General features: G+C 34.3%; 3 protein-coding genes across 8 annotated transcripts; 2 read left to right on the forward strand and 1 right to left on the reverse strand.

The window, feature by feature from the left end:
* Window positions 1-1,283: 1,283 nt before the first annotated feature.
* LOC107947628 (uncharacterized) lies at window positions 1,284-3,412 on the reverse strand. Its single transcript, XM_016882217.2, has 2 exons — window positions 2,811-3,412; window positions 1,284-2,720 (listed from the first exon to the last, which is right to left on the reverse strand). The coding sequence occupies exons 1-2, from the start codon at window positions 3,164-3,166 to the stop codon at window positions 1,397-1,399; spliced, it is 1,680 nt and encodes a 559-aa protein (XP_016737706.2). The 5' UTR covers window positions 3,167-3,412; the 3' UTR covers window positions 1,284-1,396.
* A 9,601-nt stretch (window positions 3,413-13,013) lies between these two features.
* On the forward strand, window positions 13,014-19,344 carry LOC107946650 (CSC1-like protein At1g32090). The gene is made up of 11 exons (XM_016881063.2): window positions 13,014-13,493; window positions 14,643-14,795; window positions 14,876-15,011; window positions 15,235-15,336; window positions 15,430-15,549; window positions 15,678-15,758; window positions 15,841-16,181; window positions 16,584-16,829; window positions 17,602-17,926; window positions 18,200-18,433; window positions 18,624-19,344. Exons 1-11 carry the CDS (start codon window positions 13,180-13,182, stop codon window positions 18,993-18,995), a joined length of 2,424 nt encoding a protein of 807 aa, XP_016736552.1. The 5' UTR covers window positions 13,014-13,179; the 3' UTR covers window positions 18,996-19,344.
* Window positions 19,345-22,326: 2,982 nt separating this feature from the next.
* Window positions 22,327-24,483, forward strand: LOC107946651 (protein BASIC PENTACYSTEINE7). Of its 6 annotated transcripts, none has more exons than XM_041107286.1 (3): window positions 22,347-22,687; window positions 22,844-23,114; window positions 23,302-24,483. In XM_041107286.1, the coding sequence occupies exon 3, from the start codon at window positions 23,561-23,563 to the stop codon at window positions 24,263-24,265; it is 705 nt and encodes a 234-aa protein (XP_040963220.1). In that variant the 5' UTR covers window positions 22,347-22,687; window positions 22,844-23,114; window positions 23,302-23,560; the 3' UTR covers window positions 24,266-24,483. The 6 variants fall into 6 exon arrangements, with proteins under 6 accessions (XP_016736554.1, XP_040963220.1, XP_040963221.1 ...); XM_041107287.1 differs by having other exon boundaries at window positions 23,546-24,483; XM_041107285.1 differs by having other exon boundaries at window positions 23,033-23,114.
* The last annotated feature ends 223 nt before the right edge of the window (window positions 24,484-24,706 follow it).

Raw genomic sequence — 24,706 nt, forward strand, 5'->3', positions numbered from 1 at the left:
ATTAATGACATGATGATTTGTGATTTATTAATAATGCATTGAGAGTGTATTGGAAAATTTAACCTGGAAATAAAATGATGAATTCTTGAAGAATTATGAAATAATTTTGTGCACCATTAAAAAAATAAAGTAATTTTTATAAAAAAAAAGCATTTTAATATGCATAAAATTATAAAAACTTTAGAGACAACTTATTACCGTTTAAAGAGTAGATAATACCTTAGTACATTATTTTCTACAATTTTTAATTTAAAAAATGTTTTTGTTTTTGAATTTTAAAAGTTTTTATTTTTAATAAAATCATTTATTTAAAAAAATTAAGATTTTATTAAAATATGGTATTTTTAGTTTTGTTAAAAAATATGCACTTTTAAAAAGTGAATATCAAATTGAAAAAAATTGTAAACATTGAGGAGTTAAAAAATTATTTTACTTTTATTTTAATTACTACACTAACAACACTAGCAATAAAATAATTGGATGGACGGCCGAATATTTTTAAATAAAAAACACAAAGATTCAATGTTTACAAATTAAAAGTAGAGAAACTAAAATTTAACTTTCAAAAAGAGTATGCACATTAAAAAACTTTTCTAATATGTTAGTTTTACATCCTCATGTATATTTATGTATAATTAATATTTTAATGATCTAAACGTCATATTTCATATTCTATTGATATATATGGTTCATGTCAAATTTGACGTGAATTTAAAATTTCTAACTATTTATTTTATAGAAAACTTTCAATCGTTTAATAAATATTAATATATATATATAATATTTTAGATCGATATGATGGTGATGTTAAATTGATTTAAAATTTTACATGCATGATAAGTACAATTATATCAATAGATTCAACAATTGGATCGTTAAAATATCAATCATACAAAAATATATAAGAAGATCTAAAACTATTTTAATTTGATACAGATATAAGTGGACCTCTCCCTATATATAATTTCTATTTTTTCATAATATATAATTTTTGGCTTATATTTAAAAAATTGCATGTAGTTTATTGGATAGCTCAGTTGGCATCGACATTGTTGTCAGTGTAAGAAGACGTGAATTCGAGTATGTTAAAGTATATTATTCTCTTATTTAAAGTTCGGGAGGGATATTGGTAGTTATAATATTGTATATAAAAAAACTGCATGTATGCATACACTAAATCAAAACATTTTTGATACAACAATTGCCCATTTAAAATTCAAATCCTCCGTAAGCAAATTAAAACATTTTTTATTAACACAAATGAAAAAAAAAAAAAAGAACCAAATTCATCATTTAGCCTAAATTATTTCAAAAGAATTAGGATTACAAAAAGGAAATTACCTTTTGACGGTAAAAGAAAACCCTTTAATTAGTCCCTTTTACTTGGTTCCTATTCCTATGCAGCTTCCTCTCCCACAGCCTGTTTCTTTGCATTGCCATCAACATTGCTCATGCTCATGCTCATGCTCATGCTCATGCTGTCGCTCTCATCCAAGCCCTTGGTGATGGGTGAAGCCGTCTCGCCCTCTTCACTCACAAGCCCTGCGGCTACTGCTCCTCCAACATCGCTTATGTTCGCATATATCGAAATCACCATCGCCACTGCCGCTGTGCAGAAAGCGGTTGCGAAAGAAGTTCCAACATTTCCAGCAGCGGCTCCCGACGCTATTGCAAAGCCTAGACAAGTTCCCACCATTTTCACCCACGAGTACCAAGCTGCAAATGCGCCTTCTTTACCAGCTGGTGAACAGTCCATCAACAAAACTCGCCCAAAAGCATGCAAGACTCCAGCCGATGTGCTTTGCACTGCAGCAAAAATCAGTATATGATGTCTCTGCCAGTTCTCCTTTCGGAACTGGAACCCTGTTCCTGAAGTTACTAGTGATAAAATGAGTCCAAGCAGATGCATTTTCACTGCATTTGCCTTAAAAACAAGCTGAATTGGTTGCAGCAGCGGCAAAGAAATTGAGGGGAAAATGAAATAAATTAACCAGAAATAGAGCAAGAACACTGGCTTGAGGCAAAGTTGTCCAACCAAATAAAGTACCCCTCCTGTGAAAATGCACATTGATGTGAATGAAGAAAGCCCAACAATAATAAGGCTTCCAAGTCCGTGATGATATTTAAAAATGGAGAGGAAATGATTTGTTGGTGAAGGAGAGGTAATGGCTTCCCCAGGCCTCAAAGTAAAGACGTGAACTATTCCAGCTAGCCATTTCAGTCCACTGAAAATGGAGACCACCCACAAGCCAGTAAAAATATCTTGAATTCGAAGCATATAATACACGAATGCTGCTATTACAGCAGACCCCAAGCAACCAGCGGCTGTGGCATAGAGTGATAGCCAACTTGAGACACCTCTTCTATCTGGGAATTGATGTCTTTGAATGGTGGTTCCAGAGAATCCTCGGATCATTAGGCCATGATGGCGGGTGTGAGAAGCAGTAGCAACGATAATGGCAGCCACCACTGGAGCAATATATATGGGGAAGATCCATGTGACTTTGAAGAATCCAACAGGCAGACAAAATAATGCTCCAATGGCTGTTGCAGCTCCAGCAAAAACTTGCAGGTTCTGCCCTTGGTCAAGGTTGGTGGAAATGGAACGGAGTGCCGGTGCAGCCAGAACTAGGCCTATTGCCCAGGAGATTGAAGTCCACTCTAAGGGGGAAACTTTGGAATTGCCAACTGATATTGAACGCTGTGTAAGTCGCTCATACCTGTAATATTTAAACGCGCATATATTATTAATTGCATGATCTTAAGCTGAAAATGATTTGAGAAATATATACCAAGTCAACGACGCTTACAGTTTCATTTCATTGATCTTACAAGCCAAGCCCTTGGCACTCTCGCTCCATCCTCGGAGTGGCTCAGTAGGTTCCTCAACTATTTGACCGATGATTAGAGAAAACACTACAGGTATAAGAACCGTATGGACAAAGTAAGAGCACAGTTCATAGGCATACCAAGCCCAAATTTCCTTTCTCGTAGGTTTATGCTCAACCCTCGAATATGTGCTATAAGCTTCCTTATTAGCTCTCTCCGGTTTCATGGAAGTGTCACCCACGTCAAAGATCGACCTATCGATAATTTCCCTTTCATTTGATTCTGGTGCATGGACAAGTCCTTGACTGTTTTGAAATTCAGAACTCTCTTCTGCCATGTTGGCTGAGTCTCAGCTTTGTTAGATGAAAATTTTGTTGTTTGGGAAAATGAAGGTACAGAGAGTACAAATAGACAAAGATGATGAAGAAACAATAGACGATAAAAAAAATATTTGTCGAGTAACGAGGTCGGCAGTCGATTGGCACTAGGCAGAATGGTGAAGGCAGAGAGGTTGCTATGAGGGTGAAATTGAACAATGTTGGAGATTATGAGAATAATAGAATATGTTTCATTGTGGTGTGAAATTTTCAAGAGTTAGGGTTTGGCAAAGCAAACCTCGTTGTGCTCATTTATGAATTGATATCGTGGGGATATAATTGGCATCATTCTTTTCCCTCATTCACATTTTGTCTTTATGTGTTCTTTCAAGGAAAAAAGATATATATCAAAGATCTTGTTAAGAATCATCAGTGATATAAACAATGTAAATATCCATCTAAACTAACATTGTTTTCTCAGTTCCTGTACCCAAATTAAAGACCGGCGAATGGGCTTGACAATTTATTGCTCTAACTTTTGATGGGCATATTCACACTGAGATCACGGAATTTTTGTCCACAAGTATTTAGCCCAAGACTCCGGCATAATTAAATATAAAGGTGATTTTACCTTAGATTTTCAATGAAGATAATAATTATTTTTTTCTACTTTAATTTATCATGTAAAAATAGAACGTTGGTAATAACAATATGTCGCAAAGAAAAGAGAAATAAAAATAAAAAACACACAGATTTTTATGTGAAAATCCTTTCGGGAAAAAAACCACAAGCAGAGGAGAAAAAAATTCACTATGTCAAATTCGAATGATTACAATAAGAATTTCGACTACATCTATTTATAGGTTGAAAAAACCTAATTCTAATCAAAGTCAAATATATCATGCTAATAAATGTTAAATATATTATACTCATAAATACTAAATCTTCTAGAAATAAGATATATTTTGTTTAACTTGACTTGCAAGCAATCTTTTAAAATTTGGGTCACACAACTCTAACAATCTCCACCTTAACACGAATTCTCAACGAACAAGTTTTTCACCTCTTCATAAAACCCCTTAAGGGTTTAACTTCAACAATGAACACCAACCAAGTCTAAACAATGCTCAAAGTTGGTTATAGGAAGTGACTTAGTCATCATATTTGCAGGATTTTCATGAGTACTAATTTTGCTCACCAAAATATCACCACGGGCAATAATATCACGAACAAAATGATACCGAACAGCAATGTATTTTGTTCTTTCATGAAACATTTGATCTTTTGTAAGGAAGATGACACTTTAACTATCACAAAATACTGTACTAATTTGAAGGTCTTCATTGAGTTTACTAAAGAGTCCTTTCAACCAAATAGCTTCTTTACAAGCCTCAATAATCGCCATGTACTCAGCTTCAGTGTTAGACAAAGTGAGTGTAGTTTGCAAAGTGGCTTTTCAACTGATTACACAACCTCCGATTGTAAAGACATAACCTGTGAGAGATCTTCTTCTATCAAGGTCTCTAGTAAAATCAGCATCAACAAACCCAATAACTCCATCTCTAGTTCTTTCAAACTGTAAGCAAACATCAGTAGTACCTTGTAAGTAAATTAAAATCCACTGAACTACTTTCTAATGTTATTTACTGGGATTCACCATTTATTAACTGCACTGATTGCATATGATAAATCTGGACGTGAACAAACCATAGCATACATGAGAAATCCCACGGCACTAGAGTATGGAACATGTGATATGTACTCAATCTCATCATCTGATTGTGGAGACAAAGCCGATGAAAGTCTGAAATGGGCTGCTAAATGAGTACTAACAGGCTTAGCACTCTGCATATTGAACCTACAAAGAACTTTCTCAATGTACCCCTTATTAGGTACAATTTACTTGTTTTTCCATCTCTGAGAATCTTCATACCAAGTATCTTCTTTGCTGGTCCCAAATCTTTCATCTCAAATTCTTCACTTAGTTGGGCTTTGACCTTTCTTATCTCTCATTTATCTTTTACTGCTATCAACATGTCATCAACATAAATGAGTAGATATACAAAAAAAACTATCACTGTTTTTCTTAAAGTAAACACAACTTTCAAAATTATTTTTTTTGAAATCATAAGAAGTCATAAAGGAATCAAACCACTTGTACCACTGTCTTGGTGACCGTTTCAAACCGTAAAAAGACTTTTTCAGCAAGCAAACATAGTCCTCTTTTTCTGAGACTGAAAACCCTCTGGTTGTTGCATGTAAATATCTTCCTCAAGTTCTCCATGAAAAAATACAGTTTTTACATCTAACTGCTCAAGCTCCAAATCATGCATGGCCACAATACCAAGCAAAGTTTGAATCGAACTATGCTTCACAATTGGGGAGAACCTATCTGTGAAGTCCACTCCTAGAATTTGACTGTAACCCTTTGCAACAAGCATTGCTTTATATCGGGGTTCTTCAACTCCTAGAGTTTATTCTTTCTTTTTAAACACTCATTTACAACGAACAACCTTTTTACCTTTAGGAACTTTCACAAGACCTCATGTTCTGTTTTTGTGGAGTGATTCTATCTCCTATTGTATAGTAAACATCCACTTTTCTAAGTCTTCACTGTTAATCGCCTCAGAATAATTAGATGGCTCTTAGTTTGCATCTATATCTTCAGCCACATTTAAAGCATAAGTAACTAGATGAGCCTCGGTATACTTCTTTGGAGGTTTAATTTCTCTTCTAATTCTATTTTTGGCGATAAAGTATTGTGGTAAAGAAACAACTTTATTCTAAATTTTTGTACTAGCTTGAGGAGTCGACTTTGTTGTAGATTTGAGATTAATCTGATACTTCACCTACTTTTGATTTTTTTATTAGAAGAGTCTTTAAGAGATAAGTTAGGTAATATAACAGTTTCATCAAAAACAATATCTCTACTAATCACAACTTTTCTATTTTCAGGACACCATAACTTATACCCTTTTACACCAGTTTTATAACCAAGAAAAATACATTTAATAGATCTCAGTTCTAATTTTTCATTATCAACATGAGCATACGCAGGATAACTAAATATCTTTAAATCAGAATAGTCAACAGGATTACCAGACAATACCTCTTGTGGAGTCTTTTTCTCAATGGCAATGGATGAAGATCGGTTGATAAAAAACATGCAGTAGAGGTTGCTTTGACCCAAAACGACTTTGGTAAGTTGTCATTTGACAACATACATTGAACCTTCTCCATGATCATTCTGTTCATTCGTTCTGCAATGTTGTTTTACTATAGATTATGACAAACTGTCAAGTGTCTCACGATTCCTTCTGACTTTCACAGTTTATTAAACTCATCTGAACAGAACTCTAAGCCATTGTCTGCGCGGAGGTATTTTATTTGTTTTTCCGTCTATTTTTCAATCATAGTTTTCCAAGACTTAAATGCGGAAAACACATCGCTTTTCTGCTTCAAGAAGAATGCTCAAACTTTTCTAGAAAAATCATTAATAAAAGTTAACATATAATTAGCTCCACCTCTTGAAGGCACTCTGGATGACCCCCAGAGATCATAATGAATATACTCCAACGTTCCCTTAGTGTTATGGATTCCTTTAGTGAATCGAACTCTCTTTTGCTTCCCAAAAACGCAGTGCTCACAGAACTTTTGTTTTCAAATTCCTTGCCCATTAAGAAGTCCCATTTTCCTCAATTCTGTCATGCTATTCTCACTCATATGCCCTAGGCCCATATGCCAAAGTTTAGTAATATCATCATCTGACAAGGAAGAGGAAGCGACAGCTGCATCACCAGTAACAGTAGAACCCTGCAAAACATATAACTTGGCAGTCTTTCTCTGCTCTTTCATCACAATGAGGGAACCTTTGGAAATCTTCAAAACCTCACTTTCAGCTTTGTATTTGTACCCTTTTGAATTAAGAGTACTCAACGAACTTAAATTTCTCTTCAATTTTAAAACATGTTACACATCACTAAGTATTCTGACAACTCCGTCAAACATCTTAACTTTAATCGTTCCAACACCTGTAATTTACACGAAGCATAATTTCCCATCAAAATAACACATTCAGACACTGTTTTGTAGGTTGTAAACCAATCTCGATTGGGACTCATGTGGAAGATGCAACCCGAATCAAGGATCCACTCATCGCTCACTTTAGAATTGTTGACAAAAGCGACTAGAAGTTCACCATCACTGTAGTCTTCCACAACATCAGCTTCACTAGAATTTTCTGGTTGTTTTCCTTTTTGATTTGCAACCTCCATTTTGATATTGTTCTGTAGCTTATAGCACTTAAATTTAATGTGCCCTTTCTTATTGCAGAAGTTACAAGTTTTACCTTTGTTTGAAGACTTTGATTTACCCTTAGATTTACCGTGAGGATTCCATTCCTGTGTCCTTCTACGATCGTCATCAGCATTCAATTCTTATCTTGCACGAACAATGAGACTCTTTCTTTCATAGTCGGGTTGAACCACAAGATACTTCATCTTATAATACGAGGTCAAAGAATTATAAACCTCATCAATTGTGAGAGACTCGCGGCTATATAAAATCGTGTCTCTAAAGGTTGAAAAAGATGAGGGCAACGAACAAAGTAGAATCAACCCTAGATCTTCTTTATCATACTGAACCTTCATGGCCTCAAAGTTTGAGAGAATTTCTTTAAACAGTGTTAAGTGTTCATGCACAGATGCACCTTCCTCCAAACGATGAGCATAAAGACGCTGCTTCATATGCAACTTGCTGGTTAGAATTTTCAACATACATATTTGTTCTAGTCTCTTCCATAATGCAGTGACGGTCTTCTCCTTCATCATATCCTATAAATTTTATTTAGAAAAATGCAAATGTAATTGTGTTAACTCCTTTCGATCCTTATGCTTATTCTCTTCATCTGTTAATATCAAAGACATCTTATTTATCCCTAGTAGGGCATCCTCCAGATCCATCTGCGCAAGAATTGATTGCATCTTAATCTGCCACAATGTAAATCTGGTGTTGCGATCTAACAGCGAAATTTCATACTTCCAAGACGCCATTATCGTTGTACAAGCCCAATAATGCCCGGGCCCATAAAATACTAGCAGGCCTAAACCCACCCAAGCCCAAACTAAACCTAATACCCACCTAAGCCCCAAACTAACCCTAGCCCAGCAGTTAGCAGCAGACTCTAGCGCCGCCAGCAAGACTCCAATCGGCGCACGATTCGCATCGGCCCTGCGCACGTCGCGCACACATCTGCAGCAACAAACATCAACTAAACAACAACGAGAAAGAGGGAAATAACAAAAAATAACAGCGCAATAATAATAGGAAATAATGATTTTCGTTTGGATTTTATTTTTTTCTTCTTTACTTCGGTTATATAAACCGATTGTAAATCTGTAAAAGGGGAGACGGAAAAAAAGAGGATTGAAAGAGCAGATCCGAATATTTTTGGAATAAAAAGGGTCTTTTTTATTATTTTTTTCGGTTCATCATTCTTAGTGATTGTCTTTTATTTTTTATTTTTATTTTTTTCGCCTAAAATATAAAAAGGAAGGAGGGGGAACTCACCTCTTTGGCCGGAAGCAGTGGTCGGCGCCACCTCCATCGTGATCGGAGCCGTGGCGCACGGTTGAACGGCGGCGCAAGGATGCTAGGGTCGAAACCCTAGCAGAGCAAAAGAGGGGCAGCGTTTTTTTTTCATTTTAAAAATGGGCTATCAGAATTTCAAAGGAAAAATTGGTTTAAATAACATTTGCAAAACGGCATCGTTTTGGGGGAAGGGGATCCGCGCGTTTCGTTAAATTGGGTCATTTGTGCAATTGGTCCCTCCCTTTTGCAATGCGTTTCAATTAAAACCTGTTTTGTTTTTTTTAAATGTGGGCCACATATTTTATTGTTGTTTCAATTTGGTCCCTCGCTGCGCAGCGTTTTGGAAGGTGGGAATAATTTCCCTTTTGGTCCTCCACTGTTGTGCGCGCATTCAACGTGGTCCTGTCTTTTAATTTGCCTCAAATTTACCCATTTTTTTCTTTTTAAGTTCAATTTAGTTTTTTTTAGCTACTTTATTTATTTAATTTGTATTTTTTTATTTATTTAAAAAATTATGCTATATCATGATTTCATTTATTATTATTATTACCATTATTTCATCCATACATACGCATATTTTATACACCATATCTAAGCATATTTAATATACATATATTTTAGGCTTTTGTTTTATATATATTATCTTAATTCCATAATTTTAGCATTCATTTATATATGCCTATATACATACGTTTTTATATATGCTTCTTTTGTTATTTTATTTTTTAAAACTTTTATATATTTTATATTTTATATATTTATATATACTCAAATATTTCTTTTATTTTGTAAATATATACATATGCGTATTTCTATACTTTTATTTTGTTTTCAACACATGTATTTGTATTTGATATATTTGGTATATTCCATTCTCTTTTTTTACATGTATGCTGGTACGTGTGTCTGATATATATTATATTTGTATATATTTATTTGCAAATATTTATTCGTATATGCTGTAAATTAAAGGATCTGTATCATATCGTATATTAACTTTTTAACATACTTTTTTGAAAATATATTTTGGTTTTAACCATTCATCAAAGTTATTTTCTTGATTTAAAGGTTTTTTTTGAATAAAGCATTATTGGAAGTTTGGGATTTTCGAGAGAAATTGAGCCCTAACGTATTGGGTTCTGATTTTCTTTGTCAATCTTAAATGACCGAGAATATTCTTTATTCAAAATGCATGAGCATAAAAATTATTTTTGGGAATTTAACTTGTCGTGCCCTAACGTATTGGGTGTGGCCTGTTACTTTCTCGGAATGAAGATTTTCGCATAAAATAAGAGTGATATTCAAAGTTCGGGGATTATGAGGAATTGTACCCTAACGTATTGGGACTCGATTTCTTTACATGACTTGAATAATTGGTTATCCTTTTGCAAATTTCATCATTTAAGCTTATTTTAAAATCTTTTTAACTTTCGACACTAAGACATCAAATGATCAATTTGGTACCGATTTTTGGGCGTTACGAGGGTGCTAACCCTTCCTCATGCGTAACTGACTCCCGAACTTGTTTTCTCAAAATTCGCAGACCAAAATAATTTTTTAAGGTGAGCTGATCACACCTTAATAAAGGATCGGTGGCGACTCCGGTTTTTGTTTTTAAAGTCGACAACCAAAATTTTTGTTTTCAAAAAACGGTTTCGACAATCGTGATCGAGATGAATAACCCGAAAGCTCAGATACCAATTTGTAAAAATAAAACATCGGTAATAACAGTATATCGCAAAGAAAAGAGAAATCAAAATAAAGAACACAAAGATTTTTACGTGGAAACCCTTTCGGGAAAAAAATCATGGGTAGAGGAGAAAAAATTTCACTATGTCAAATTCGAATGATTACAAGAAGAGTTTCGACTACATCTATTTATAGGTTGAAAAAACCTAATTCTAATCAAAGTCAAATATATTATGCTAATAAATGCTAAATATATTATACTCATAAATACTAAATTTTCTAGAAAGAAGATATATTTTGTTTTACTTGACTTGCAAGCAATCTCTTAAAATTTGGGTCACACAACTCTAACATATCAAAATTGAATCTTCATACTCATTTACAAATTGAAAAGTTAATCCAATAAAGATAATATTGTTAAATTAATTTAGAAATTGACAATTCAACCATTTTTATGCATATAATTAATAAAAATAAATAATTTAATAATTTATATGCAACAAATTAATAAAAAATCAATAATTTAAGCTCGTATATTTATAAAAAACGGGACAATTTCTTACTATTTATAAAGTAAAAATATTAAAATTTAACAAATTAAAATTGAAGGATTGATTATTAAATTATAATAAAATAGATAAATTAAATTCAAAATTAAATCAAATGAAAGCTATCCCATCCATCCTTATTTAAAATTTTGAACTTAACAATAGAATTTAATGAGATAATCCTGAATTCAAAAGTTGAAAACGAAATATGTTAATGTATTGAGAGAGAGTATCAAGGTGACTGATTGTTTGGTCAATGTAGCAGTAGGAAAATTAAATCCATTAGTTATTTTCACTGATCCACCACAATATATTAAAAAACTGTTAAAGGAAGATATTCATAGCTTACTGCATGAGGAGGCATTTATACTTATATATTCCTAATTTTTAGACATGTATTTTCATTTTCTATAAAAAAAATGAAATGAAATGTGTTATAGGTTCTTAAATATTTCTGCTGATTGTAATTTTTTTTAAGTGAAAGCATGCAAGATAAAAGCTCACAAAATAAGAAGAATGTGTATGAATTATATTTCCTTAAAAGGGTATTTAATATTTAATATCTAAACATTTATTTTTTTTTATTTTTCCCCCCAAGTTGTAGTGCTAAGTACCTACCATACTCCGAGGAAAGTGGCATTAATAATGTGGACCGCGTGGGTATACAATAGTAGATTGTAGAAGTCTAGAGCTTAGACTCTAGTGCACTTTCTCCACCGACCTTATCGAATAGGCCCAACATTCAACTAACAAAACAATTTTTTTTAGTTATAAATAGAATCATTATTACAGATATTAAATTAAATAATTAATTTAATTCGAATGAATTAATATAAGATTCGAATATGATGCCAAATAATTTTATCTCATCAATTTTCCCTCTTGCTTTAAGAAAAAAAGTTGGCATTTTTAAGAGCTTTTTCTTTAATGGAATGTATTCCACTTGTATTAAGGGCCCAAAAACAAGCATTAACACTGGGCGAGAAAAAAAAGGGTTAAAAAAGAAATCCTTTTTGGGATTTTAGAGGCTTGGCTTGGGATTCCAAAAGTCAAAACTTTTATTTTATTATTATTTCTTTAAATAATTTCATTATAATTTTTTATTATATTCACTCTTTCCACACAATATTTTTTTTAAATTTATAAATAAAAAAATACATTTTAACATATTAATAATATACCTATACTAATTAAGTTAGGACTTAACCAACAAAATGCGAAAGAAAACAAAGTAAGTAAAGCAAAACTTCCCTTTTTTGTTCATCATCATCGGTGGAATAAAGCAAGCAAAAATGTGTTAGCCTTTTGGAGGGAAAACGATATAATGGAAAGATTAGGAGAATAAAGAATCATTTCTTTATTATCTTTTATGTTTAGTACTTTATATCTGATTAAGAAAAGAAGTATCATACTTTTATTGCCTGATTTCAAGGCATTGATGGGGGCATCCATCTATCACCTTTCCTATTCAAAGTATGAAATATATGAAATGGAGATTTATAATCCTTATTTCATCTTAATAAAAGCAATAAAATAAATACAAATAAAAAATACCGTAAATTTCAAAAATAATTTTAACAGCAATCCTTGATGAACCCAACTGCTGACAGAGGCAATATAAACAAGTCCAGGAAAAGCAAACCCCACTTGTTCTCTCTCATATTATAAAACATTAAACAACATGACAGTCATGCTCACACAGTCACATGCACATGAAAACGCCTCCTCCTGAACCCTAAATTCAATTATTAACAACCCAATCAATTATAGTGGTAATAAGTACTTATTAATTATAGCTTGACAGATCAAAACCCATTAATTTCCCACTTCAAAAAATATATATATTGCGTCCCTTCCTTTTTTTATTCATTTCCTTTCCTTTATTATTAATTATCCAAAAATAAGGTTAAAAATATATTTTTTTGTAAATGTAAACTATATTTTTTATTGGAATTTAAACAAAATAATAAGTAATTAACTCTATTTTCTATTATAAAAAAGAAAACTTTGTTTTCTTCTTCTTTCTTTTTCTGTACGTCACCTTTCATTCTGTTTAGTGTTTGCATCAGCAGTCACATATTTTGGACTATTAGGTGCTTGTCTACTTGTCTTGCTTCTTTGCACATCTATTGCGTCTTTTCCTTATCTCTTTCAAAACATCTTCACATCACATGCTTTGTTTTCATTTTGCTCTGCTTTTTTAGTGAATGGCTACTCTAAGTGATATTGGGGTGTCAGCATTAATCAATATTCTGAGTGCATTTGCGTTCTTGTTGGCTTTTGCTCTGTTGAGAATTCAACCAGTTAATGACAGAGTTTACTTCCCAAAATGGTATATCAATGGAGAGAGAGCAAGCCCAAGAAGGGGTGGGAATTTTGTGGCGAAGTTCGTCAACCTCGATTTCAAGACTTATCTTACTTTCTTGAACTGGATGCCTCAAGCTTTGAAGATGAGTGAGACCCAGCTTATCAACCATGCTGGCCTTGATTCTGCTGTTTTCCTTAGAATTTACACTCTTGGGTACTCTTTCCTCTTTTCCTTCCATTTTTAGTGTTCGGTTGTTCATTGCTTGCGGCTACTATTTTCTTCTCTTCACAGAAACATCGAGTTTTGAACTATAATTTTCACCGTTTCAAGTTATTTCCATTGTGGGTCTAAACACAAAAAGGAAAAAACTTTATCTTTTATTTTCTCCTGTGAATGCATACTCTACGGTTATCAATTTTCTTGTTTTATTCTTCCCTTGTCCTTTTTCTACTTGTTTTAGGTTCTGAGTAGTATTATATTTCTTGAGAAAATTCTGGAATTTGAAGGATAAAAAATTGTGATAAAGATTCGTTTCAAATTATATTTATGTGAATGATTTTTGGAATCAGATTCGTAAACTTTGACTTAGATCTAGCTCCTTCCCCATTCATTTGAATTTTGATGTAATGACTCTGCTTTTCTATCTAAGTTGACCGCAGTATATGGTTACCCCCTGTGTTAAAGTCATAGTGTAATCCTGTATCGAATTATACGTGAAGTGTCACATTAAGTGAAGTTTGGGGTTTCTTTAGTTGTATTTATGTGTGCTTTGAATAACTTGCATTACATTGACAGTTAGATATCTGTTAAAATTTTCTGAAGCTGCATTTGTTGTAGAAATATGTAAAGCAGCTCTTTCACACGATTTAAGAGTTCAAAGGCGTGCTACTGTTCCCCATTAACGATCCCTTCCAACCTCCTGTTGAGTGCTGCACAGATTAAGCATTGTTTGTAGGACTTAAAAAAGGATGAGTAGACTTCATTCATGCTGTTTCTTTTTGTACACTCAAGTCTAGCATGATGGTTTTTACAGATTTGTATGTTTTATCATCTGGTTACTGTATTTCACTGTCATGAAATCTTGATATTATCTGTACTTGCATATTGAGCTTTATCGAATAGATGATTTTATGCATCTTCTCTGTCCATCAATAATCTTAATATTTTTTTCTTTTTTAAGAAAAGGTCAAAGTTTCGTTACATTCACAGATTGCCTGCTTCAGAACCATGACTGCTTTTCTTTTCTTCTTCTTCTTCTTTTTTTTTTTTATAATTGAAGTATTTATGTCCATTTTCAAGATAAGAAAAAGAAACTTTAATATCTGGACCATCTTTTTAACACTGTTGTTTCTTCTCTGACAGCTTAAAGATTTTTGTGCCCATAGCTGTTGTGGCCCTTCTAATCCTTATTCCAGTGAATGTGTCAAGTGGAACATTATTTTTCCTGAGGAAAGAATTGGTTGTGAGTGACATTGATAAGCTTTCGATATCAAATGTTCCCCCTAAATCTATAAGGTAAATTTAGCATGATATCTTTAATAAACATCTCATTGCTGATTGATAGCATTTCTAACGAGCCATGGGTTGAATTTCAGGTTTTTTGTTCATATTGGATTAGAATACTTGTTCACAATTTGGATTTGTTACATGCTCTACAAGGAATATGATAATGTAGCAACAATGAGGTTGCATTTCTTGGCCTCTCAGCGTAGGCGTGCAGAACAGTTCACTGTGAGTTGGGAGTACTATTTTACTATCTTAAGAACAGTTACAGCATATTTAAAGTTGAGAAGAAACTGTCATGTAGTTGTCTCATCATTCATATGAGGATTAAGATTTTTCTTTTAATTCACTTGAATAACCCTAGTAACCATGTCAGTCCCACTTCTTACAATATTTGCTATCAAATAGTTTATTCAAACATTTGTGGGTAAAATTTTGGTGAATTTTGCAGGTAGCTGTGAGGAATGTGCCGCAGATTCCAGGTCACTCAATAGCAGATTCTCTAGACCACTTCTTTAAAACAAATCACCCTGATACTTATCTTTGTCACCAGGTAATCAAATGTATAATTTACATATAACACATCCTTGTCCATCTTTGTGGGGCTTTACATGGCGCGTTATAGTTTCTGCATTTTTTTATGCAGGCAGTATATAATGCAAACAAATTCGCTTCACTGGTGAGGAAAAGAGATAGGCTTCAAAATTGGCTGGACTATAATCAATTGAAGTTTGAAAGAAACCCGGAGAAGAGACCAACAAAAAAGGTAGTTTATGCTTATACAGACCTTCATGGTTATTTTTATGTTTTTGTTTGAGATTTTTATCAACTTACAATTTGTCCAATATTTCATGGACCCGGTCATTTGATGCCCTGAATGCTTTCCACTTTCAGATAGGTTTTCTCGGGCTATGGGGTGAAAGAGTTGATTCCATTGATTTCTACAAACAACAAATAAAAGAATTTGATAAAAGAGTGAGCTGCTGCTATTTTATTCCAATACATTCAATATTCAAATGGTTTTAACCTATTTTCTTATTGTTTTTAATCGTCTCAGATGGAACTAGAGCGCCAGAAAGTTCTCAAGGACTCCAAATCTATCCTGCCTGTTGCTTTTGTATCATTCAAATCACGTTGGGGGGCTGCTGTTTGTGCCCAGACACAACAAAGTAAAAATCCTACACTGTGGTTAACAGATTGGGCTCCGGAACCCCGTGATGTTTATTGGCGAAATCTGGCAATACCATTTGTCTCTTTGACCATTCGGAAGCTAATTATATCATTATCAGTATTTGCCTTGGTATTTTTCTACATGATACCCATTGCATTTGTGCAATCTCTTGCAAATTTAGAGGGTCTGGAAAGAGTTGCTCCCTTCCTTAGGCCAGTTATAGAACTGTAAGTTATCTTATCAATTCTTCGCATAGATGCAACAATAGTAATTTTCTATATGCATTTATATTTTTAGATGCTCTAAACATTTTTTTATGAAAATTCATGCTTAGCTCTAGTGCTTACTTTTCATATTTATCTCTTCAGATCACTTACAAAAGGATAGTCTATGTCTTTTTATATACTCTGCTGTATACAAAAAAATGGGCCAACGAGCTTTTGTTGGGCCCCGTTTTTACGTTTTCAATTTTCGTGTTCTCTGCAACATAGAAGACTTTGGTGATATTATCACCATTATAGCAACTTTCAAACTACTATTATCATTTAACCAAAAAATGGAGTAGTATCTTGCAACTTTGTAAGTTCTTTCAGTATACTCAGAAAGTGATACTTGAAATTAATATGCAGGAAATTCATCAAATCTTTCTTGCAAGGTTTTCTTCCCGGCCTTGCTCTTAAGATCTTTTTGTATGTTCTTCCTACAATTTTGATGATCATGTCAAAAATTGAGGGACATATAGCTGTATCAACTCTTGAACGACGAGCATCAGCAAAGTACTATTATTTTATGTTGGTGAATGTGTTCTTGGGGAGTATAGTGACTGGAACAGCTTTTCAGCAGTTGCACTCGTTCCTTCACCAACCACCAACCCAGTAATTCTCCATTCAACTTTGGTGTTCTTTTTTGTTTAATTATTGTCTTACGATGTTTTATAGTTGTTCTAAATTGCTAATTTTTTTTCGGAAACCTGAGATCTCGAGGGTGTAGAGGAACAATAATTTAGCATGAATGTCTGCTAGTTTATTGTAAGAAGAGAGACCTACAAGTCTAGATCCCTTTGAATAAAACCTGACTACTATATTTAGCAATCTTAGATGGACTAACATGACAGTGACCCTCAAAACAAGGCCTGACAGAAAGAAAACTATAAAGGGTTCCTTTTGAGCTTCAATTGTCGACGGTACCAAATAGGGTTAGTAAAAAGAGCCTCTCAAGATGCTGGGAATGTGTGCTTCTTGAGATGCTGCAATGGTGAACCTCAATATGCTAGGATGGGGCTGCCTAGTAAAGGGATAGAAATCTATAACGTGATGCAGCCCTTGAGACCTTTAAAAATACCAACACAAGTGCAACTCATGTCTGATGTTAATTTAAAGTTGGTTCCACAAGAGGCCTAGAGCTTCTGGTGATGCAAACATTAGCGTAGCTATGAACAGTAGTGAACTGGGAAGATGGCAAAGAGTATTAGTCTTGGGATTTGTTCTTGCGAGTAGAGTAATAGTATGTAAATTTAGCACACTGCAATATTAAGGCCGTGTAAGTCATCTTTCATCCACTTTTAACTTTTGCAAATTTTAGATGATGTTTAGTGCATGGCTTTGAAGATGTCTGATCATGTGATCTGATTATTCCACTCTACTGCAGGATCCCTAGGACCATAGGGGTGTCAATACCAATGAAGGCCACTTTCTTTATTACATATATAATGGTTGATGGATGGGCTGGTATAGCTGGTGAAATTCTCCGACTGAAACCATTGGTTATTTTTCATCTCAAGAACATGTTTTTGGTGAAGACTGAAAGAGACAGAGAAATGGCCATGGACCCTGGCAGTGTGGACTATCCGGAAACTCTCCCAAGTCTCCAACTCTACTTCCTTTTGGGAATTGTATATGCTGTAGTTACTCCCATTCTTCTTCCTTTTATACTAGTCTTCTTTGCCTTTGCCTACCTGGTTTACCGTCATCAGGTTAGTTTATGAACAATGCTTTTATGTTTATATGTGTTCTCTTTCTGCAAGGTCATCTGGTAGTTTATTCAGTTACTATAAGCCTACCATAAAATGTCTGCGTTAGAAACTTAAAACTCAATAGGATGCTCATAGGTCATAACTAATAGAAACCTTCACTCTCAAGAGAGATAAGTCGATTAATGTGAAGATTCTTTTGCAAATTATGTTTGTTGTAGATCTTCTCTTGTTTTTAGAGTTCGTTAATCTTATTTTCCATTTGATCATATGCAGATAATTAATGTCTACAATCCCCAGTACGAGAGTGGTGCTGCATTCTGGCCACACGTGCACAGCCGCATAATAGCAAGCTTATTGATCTCTCAACTTCTATTGATGGGCCTGCTCAGTACAAAAGAGGCTGCTAATTCAACTCCTCTGCTTGTTATCTTACCAATATTGACATTATCCTTCCATAAGTATTGCAAGAGCCGCTTTGAACCTGCATTCAGAAAGCATCCACTGGAGGTAAGTTGAGTAGAGCAAATAGCTGATTCTATTGCAATGACAGTTGTTGGTTTTTAGTGAGCAAGGTAGAGAGATTCCTTTTGCCTGCAATTATACTTTCATGGTCTTTAACTGGATGTGAATTTTAATCTCATAAGATTTGAGAATTTTGTTCAAGTATGATGAAAGTTCTTTTTATCTTCTTTTGCAGGAAGCAATGGCAAAGGACTTATTGGGTCGGACAACTGAACCTGATATAAACTTAAAAGCATTCTTAGCTGACGCTTACTTGCACCCAATTTTCCGATCTTTCAAGGAAGAGGAGTTGGTAGAGATCAGAGTTGATAAAGTTAGAGTTGATAGACACCAATCTTATGCCGACAAGGCCCAAAGCAGAGATGATATCAGTTCCCCCTCCCCACCTCATCATGCATATCATCCAACCTCCCCTCCTCACCATAGCTATCATCAGCCCACCACCTCTCCACCCCAAGATATCTATCACCATGGCATTCCACCCCAATATGATTATAACCATTATGGCTATCATTATGAAGCAGAGTCATGGACTTCAAGGGACTAAAATGCTTAGAAAGAATCTTAACCAATTTGTCCAATCTCATAACTTACCACCAGTTACTAGTAGGCATTGATGATGAGTTCTTTCCTTTCCTGTAATTATTATTATTTAGATTAAGTACATATGGTTCTATCAGTTTGAAGGCATTCTTATTAGAAATTATGTTGAAGTTCCAGCATGCTAAATCTGGTGTCTGCAAAAGAAGTGAGAGATGTTCCGAGTTTCGACCTGTTTGAAGATTTGAACTTCCCTTTGTTACTCGGTTGTAATTGTTGATACTTTGGTTCAATGATTTTCTTTCCTCCTTTATTTGTAAATTATTGATTTGTCAATGTAAAATGACTTTAACATATATCCTTGGCGTAACAGCTCAATTTCTAGCAGGATCATTATTGTTTTAAGGGATAAGGATTCTTTAGCAAGATTATTATTGTTTTAAGTAAGGAATAAGAATTATTCAAAATTGATGTTAATTAAAGATTTGAACATATTCCATGCGGTTTAGTTGACTGATTGAATATTGTTTGGATTACCTTATAAAAAACAAGAAAAAGAGAGAGAGAGAGAGAGAGAGTAAAAACAGTGCCAGAAGCTTAAGTTTCTTAAAGTGGGTTGTGCTTCAATTCTTTTGCAATTTGATTTTTTTGAAGTGTAATGTAAATTGGATTAATTACTAATTAAATTATTTCATCATAAACAGATTAAGAAATGATTTAATCCAAACTAAAGCCAGCAAATTGACTGTACTAACTAAATTAAAATTCACTCATGACAACTGTACATGATGACACTCAGAGACATACACAAATTACTTATGGTTATAATTTTTATGATTTTTAATAATTTTTAGATCTTAAAAAGGCTTAACTGGTTTTTTTTTTGTTTGTTACTAAAACTTTTTTGATATTTTAGCCTTATTAATTTTAAATTTTTTATTTTCTTTTAATAAAAAAGTAGGGGTCAACTGTATATATAAAACACCAAAACAAGTATTTAACCCCACAATTTTAAGAAATGAGTTATTTTTCTTGCCCATCTAATGTAGAAGAACTAACTTATTCATTTTTCAATAAAAATAACTAAAAAACAATTTAAGATATAATACAGAGATTTTGTGGTATTTTTACAGCATAAATCCTAATGCAGTACAAGAGACCGCAAGACATTTCATGAATCCTAATCTCCCTTACAGCGTCCCAAAATGTCCGACTTACAACCTGTTCTTAGCCTGGAAGAATGATCCTATGGGCTTTGGCTTTCCCTTTCAATTAGAAAACTTTGCAGGGCAGTATCCGGCACATTTTTCGTGCCCCTTGCAGCATCTGGACAAAACCAGCAGATAGTTTCATGTAGTAAGATAGGCACTTCTTGCAGCAAAAAGGTATAATGGTTTCATCAATTTATTTTGTAGCCAGAAAGACAAAAGAATCATTGCACTGCTGTAGGGGAAGACAAGCTTACGGCAGTGGAACCATCACTGTTGGACTACTGAATCTGATATTTCATTGTTGAGGAGTCTTGTAAGTAGAGTACTGCCTGATTAAATACTAAAGTTACATATTTTATGTAATTAATTTGGTATATTTATGAGAATGCACCACTAATTTTGCCATATTTATTGAATTTTGTGCAGGAATGTAATTTGGGGCAGAAGAAAAAGGAAATAATTGGGCTGAATTGAAGAAAGAAGCGAAAAAGGAGGGCCAAAGAAGAATTTTTCCAAGTTTAATTAGCTGAAATTTTTGAGTTAGTGGGAGATTATTTTGGGATTTAATTTATTATGGGATATTTTTCCTTAATTTCCTATGACTAGTTGGCTCCTAATTTAGTAAATCCACTAGTATAAATAGAGCTTGTATTGTTCATCAATCAAAAAACATTTAGCTTTTGTCTTTCAATACATTCTCTCTTTTCTCACGTAGCATTGTTGTTTCTTTAGTTTCTTTTCCTTCAATTTTTAATTTCCAGTAGCTAATCACCAAATCAAGCCATTTGCAATTCCTTTTTCAATTTTTTTCCAAATAGTCAACCACCCCACTTTAATATATTCCAACCCCATACTCAATCACATCACCTATCTTTTCACCCTTTCTACCTTATTAAATTTATCAAATACCAACATGTCCCAAACCTTAGCCAACTAAACCCATTTTTAGCTTTAGGCCGAAATTAGCCTCGTCAAAACTCGTGAGTTACGAACCCGAGCCATTTAACTCCTAAAATTCCAGTACTTATTACTTCTCCGGATTAAGAGTATGATTTTGTCAACTCATAAAGTCAGATCAACACTAAGTCAAAAAAGACGTCGTTTGATTTAGTGTGGTTAGACGTACAGTTGGAATTCCGAAAGGAACGTTTCTAATCGGTTTTCTGTGAACACATTGGCGTGCCAAGTGGATATTGTTTTTTGGTTCCGTCAAGGGAAGTAGTAGCCGGATTTAAATGTCCCACGCGATTGAGGGCATTGGTTCGAGCTAGGCTCTTCTAGAACTCAAAGCTGCCGGAGTTCTAAATCACGAACGTTTCGTGGTTGTTCGATCGGTAAGAATTAGTTATTGGACGTTCCATAACTAATTTACACAAAGAAGAGTTGGTGTCCAAGGCGTCCTTGGTAGCTATAACTAGCTTATTGGAAAAGAGGAGTTCATCCAATTTTGAGGATCGGTTTAAAGACGAGGAAAATTCGTGTCTAAAGCTGAGCTCATTCTAATTAATTTTTCTTAATATTTATTTCACGGTTTTTATTATTTTGTTTTCAACTTTTACTTTTGACGTTATTTTTCTGTTTATTTCAGGTTTTCAAATTTTTATCCCCCGAACGTCTTGGGCACGACAGCTGCCCCGACATAAATCTGGTCAAGCGAGCAACAATTTACAGTAAACCCAGTCTCTGAGGGATCGACCCTACTCCCTATACTGCTTAAATCGCAAATTAGGCGTAAGTCTATATTGTTAGATTCGACACCCATCACTGCCCAACACTTCAACTTGTGTTTTTGGAGGATTCTTTAAAGTGGGCTCATTTAGCAGCTCATTTCAATTTAACTTTTACTTATTTGATAAGAAAGACTCATTTAGCAGCTCAATAACTAATCTTCGTGGCTGATCATAGCAGCTAATTTCTTCTCAAGTCACTCCTTAATTTGTGTATATTTAATATACTTGGAACAAGAGATGAGTTCGGTAGTTTTTGTTGGTTTATAAGGACAAGGAAATAATAATAGTATGCTTTTTCTTAGAGAAATAATAATTTGGACTTTCATAACATGTTAATATAAATTACAAAAAGAAAAGAAGATTACATTATGAGACAAATGTACTAAGATTATGCCACATGGAACATGTATCTATGCTGGTGGGAACATCCTATCCTAGTCCCTTGTGCATTTATGCTAATGCTAGCAGTAATGTAAGAGTTTTTCGAGGGAAATTAAACTCTTGGGTAAACTTGAGATTTGAGGGCAATAAATAAAAACGAATATTTTATCAATTTTTTAGGCAAAGATAGAAAAGATAGTAAGTTCAGTTACAATGCTTTTGGTGCTCACTGTCGCTGCTCAGACAGACTGAGAAACCACTAAACCATTCAACTGGAAACTTTCTTTTGGAGATGGCAAATCACTCTGTTCTTTGCCCTTAGATTTTTCAGCCAGAAACTTGCCTAGACCTACCCTCCACTAGATCTTATCAAGCTTGTAAGTTCCTTTTAATACTATATTAATATTTTTTTCCAGCTTTTAGTGCTTAATATCTTCATTTCCTTGATGGTTTCTTACCTTATGGTCGCTAGTTGTAAAAAGTTCTCTCTTTTCCCCCCCTAAACCTGAAGTCTTTTGCCTTTGATTTTTCAGGCTGAGATATGGGTTTATGCAGTTTGTTATTAGGTGGTTTTTATCTTCTATGGTTGCTTTGATGCTTTCCCTCAAATGGGTTTTTGTTAGTAGATCAGGGTTTCGGGTTGTTTCATCTCAATGGGTCAGGCTTTTGCCTTTTATTTGTTTGTTTTGAGATGAGGTTTGTGTGGAATGTTCCTGTTCCAGGTAGCCATTTACTTCGGTTGAGATAGCTTTATCCCCATGTAGTCTGCTATGGTTTTTATTCTTCAGTTTCTTGGAATTTGGAGTGAGTTCCTCATCTCTCTAATATCTTTTGTTCCTTTTCTTGAAAGTAAATTTTCTGTCATGCAATCTGTTTAGCAGCGTTTGCATCTAATTTCTCCCGCATTTATTCATATCTTTAGAACTTTTCACTTTCTTTTTTAAAAGATGTATATGTTTATGCATGCAAGTTCTCAATTTTTGTTGTGTAGCAAAGAGCTTGTGGTCAGTATATGGCATTGCTAGGGTGATGTTTTTGTTCTGCGCCTACGCATCCGGCATTGTCGATCAAGGGGAAAGCGGAAGTAGATAATAGATCATTGAATGATATATGACTTAAGCGGGGCTGTGATTTTTGTTTCTTGAATGCTTAAAAACCATTTATTGTCCTGAGATAATTCTAGAAAATTCTCAAGTGCCTATGGGAATTTTGTTTTCGTTAATGTTTTGCTGCAGGCTCAAGTAATAGCTATGAAGATGAGGTCTTACTCCGATAAGAACGTGATGCCTGAAACTGAAATAGGATCAACCGGTTCACCTTTTTCTTGGCTTTATCATTACAACCCCACATCCAAACCTGGCTTTAGTTCTCTGCAACGAACTGGAATACACCATGAACCTGGTCTTGTTGTTTCTCCCATTCGTACCATTGCTGCCACAACTGAATCAGGGAACAACAATGATTTGGGGACTAAAACTACAAAGGTGGGGAAACAGAAGTCTTCTGTGAAGGGTTCTAATCAAATAGCTCCCAAGGTTCTGGGACCAAAGCAGCCCATGAAGAAACCCTCTCTTCCTAAGAAGGGAAAGGGACCAAGCATTCCGGAAACTAAACGCGAGAAGAAAAATCCCAACATCAATCTTGATGGAACGAAGTTTGATTTCTCTGGGGTGCCTTCCCCCATTTGCTCTTGTACAGGTGTTGCAAGAGTGTGCTACAAGTGGGGTGCCAGTGGTTGGCAATCCTCATGTTGTACCATCAATATATCAGAATGTCCACTTCCCATGAGTCCCACCAGGCCTGGTGCTCGTGTGGCTGGGAGAAAAATGAGCAATGGAGCATATTTCAAACTTCTTCTGAGACTTGCAGCTGAAGGTTATGATCTTTCTCATCCTGTTGACTTGAAAGACCACTGGGCTAGGCATGGTACAAACAAGTTCGTTACAATCAAATAGAGATGCAGAGAGCTGAGCATAATATCAGTAGTTTCAAATATTTAGTACCCTGCTTTCTAGTTTGAATGTAATTTACTGTTATACCCTAGAGATGATCCGACAACTCGGATTGTAAATACTGTCTCTCTTGACTTTGGCTAAAACTTAGAAGGGTATGCTGTTACTTTGCGTTTGGAAGCCTGATGTTGTTAAAACAAATTTCATGCTATTTGCTTCGATACTGTTTGCTTCTCTGCAGAAAGTTTAGATAGCAAAGGCGGTTGTAGATATAGAAAGTTGATTTCTGCGCACTAATTTTTCATACTGTTCTTGGTATTAACATATGTAGTTGCTCTCCATTTCGAAGTCTAGCTGATCAGGATAAAAGCTCCTAAATTTTCTTCCTCTTTTTTCAACCTTCTTGGTAAATGTAACAATTTGAATCCATCTACCATACTTTTA

Source organism: Gossypium hirsutum, chromosome D12 (genome assembly GCF_007990345.1).
Source record: "Gossypium hirsutum isolate 1008001.06 chromosome D12, Gossypium_hirsutum_v2.1, whole genome shotgun sequence".
Taxonomy (NCBI): domain Eukaryota; kingdom Viridiplantae; phylum Streptophyta; class Magnoliopsida; order Malvales; family Malvaceae; genus Gossypium; species Gossypium hirsutum.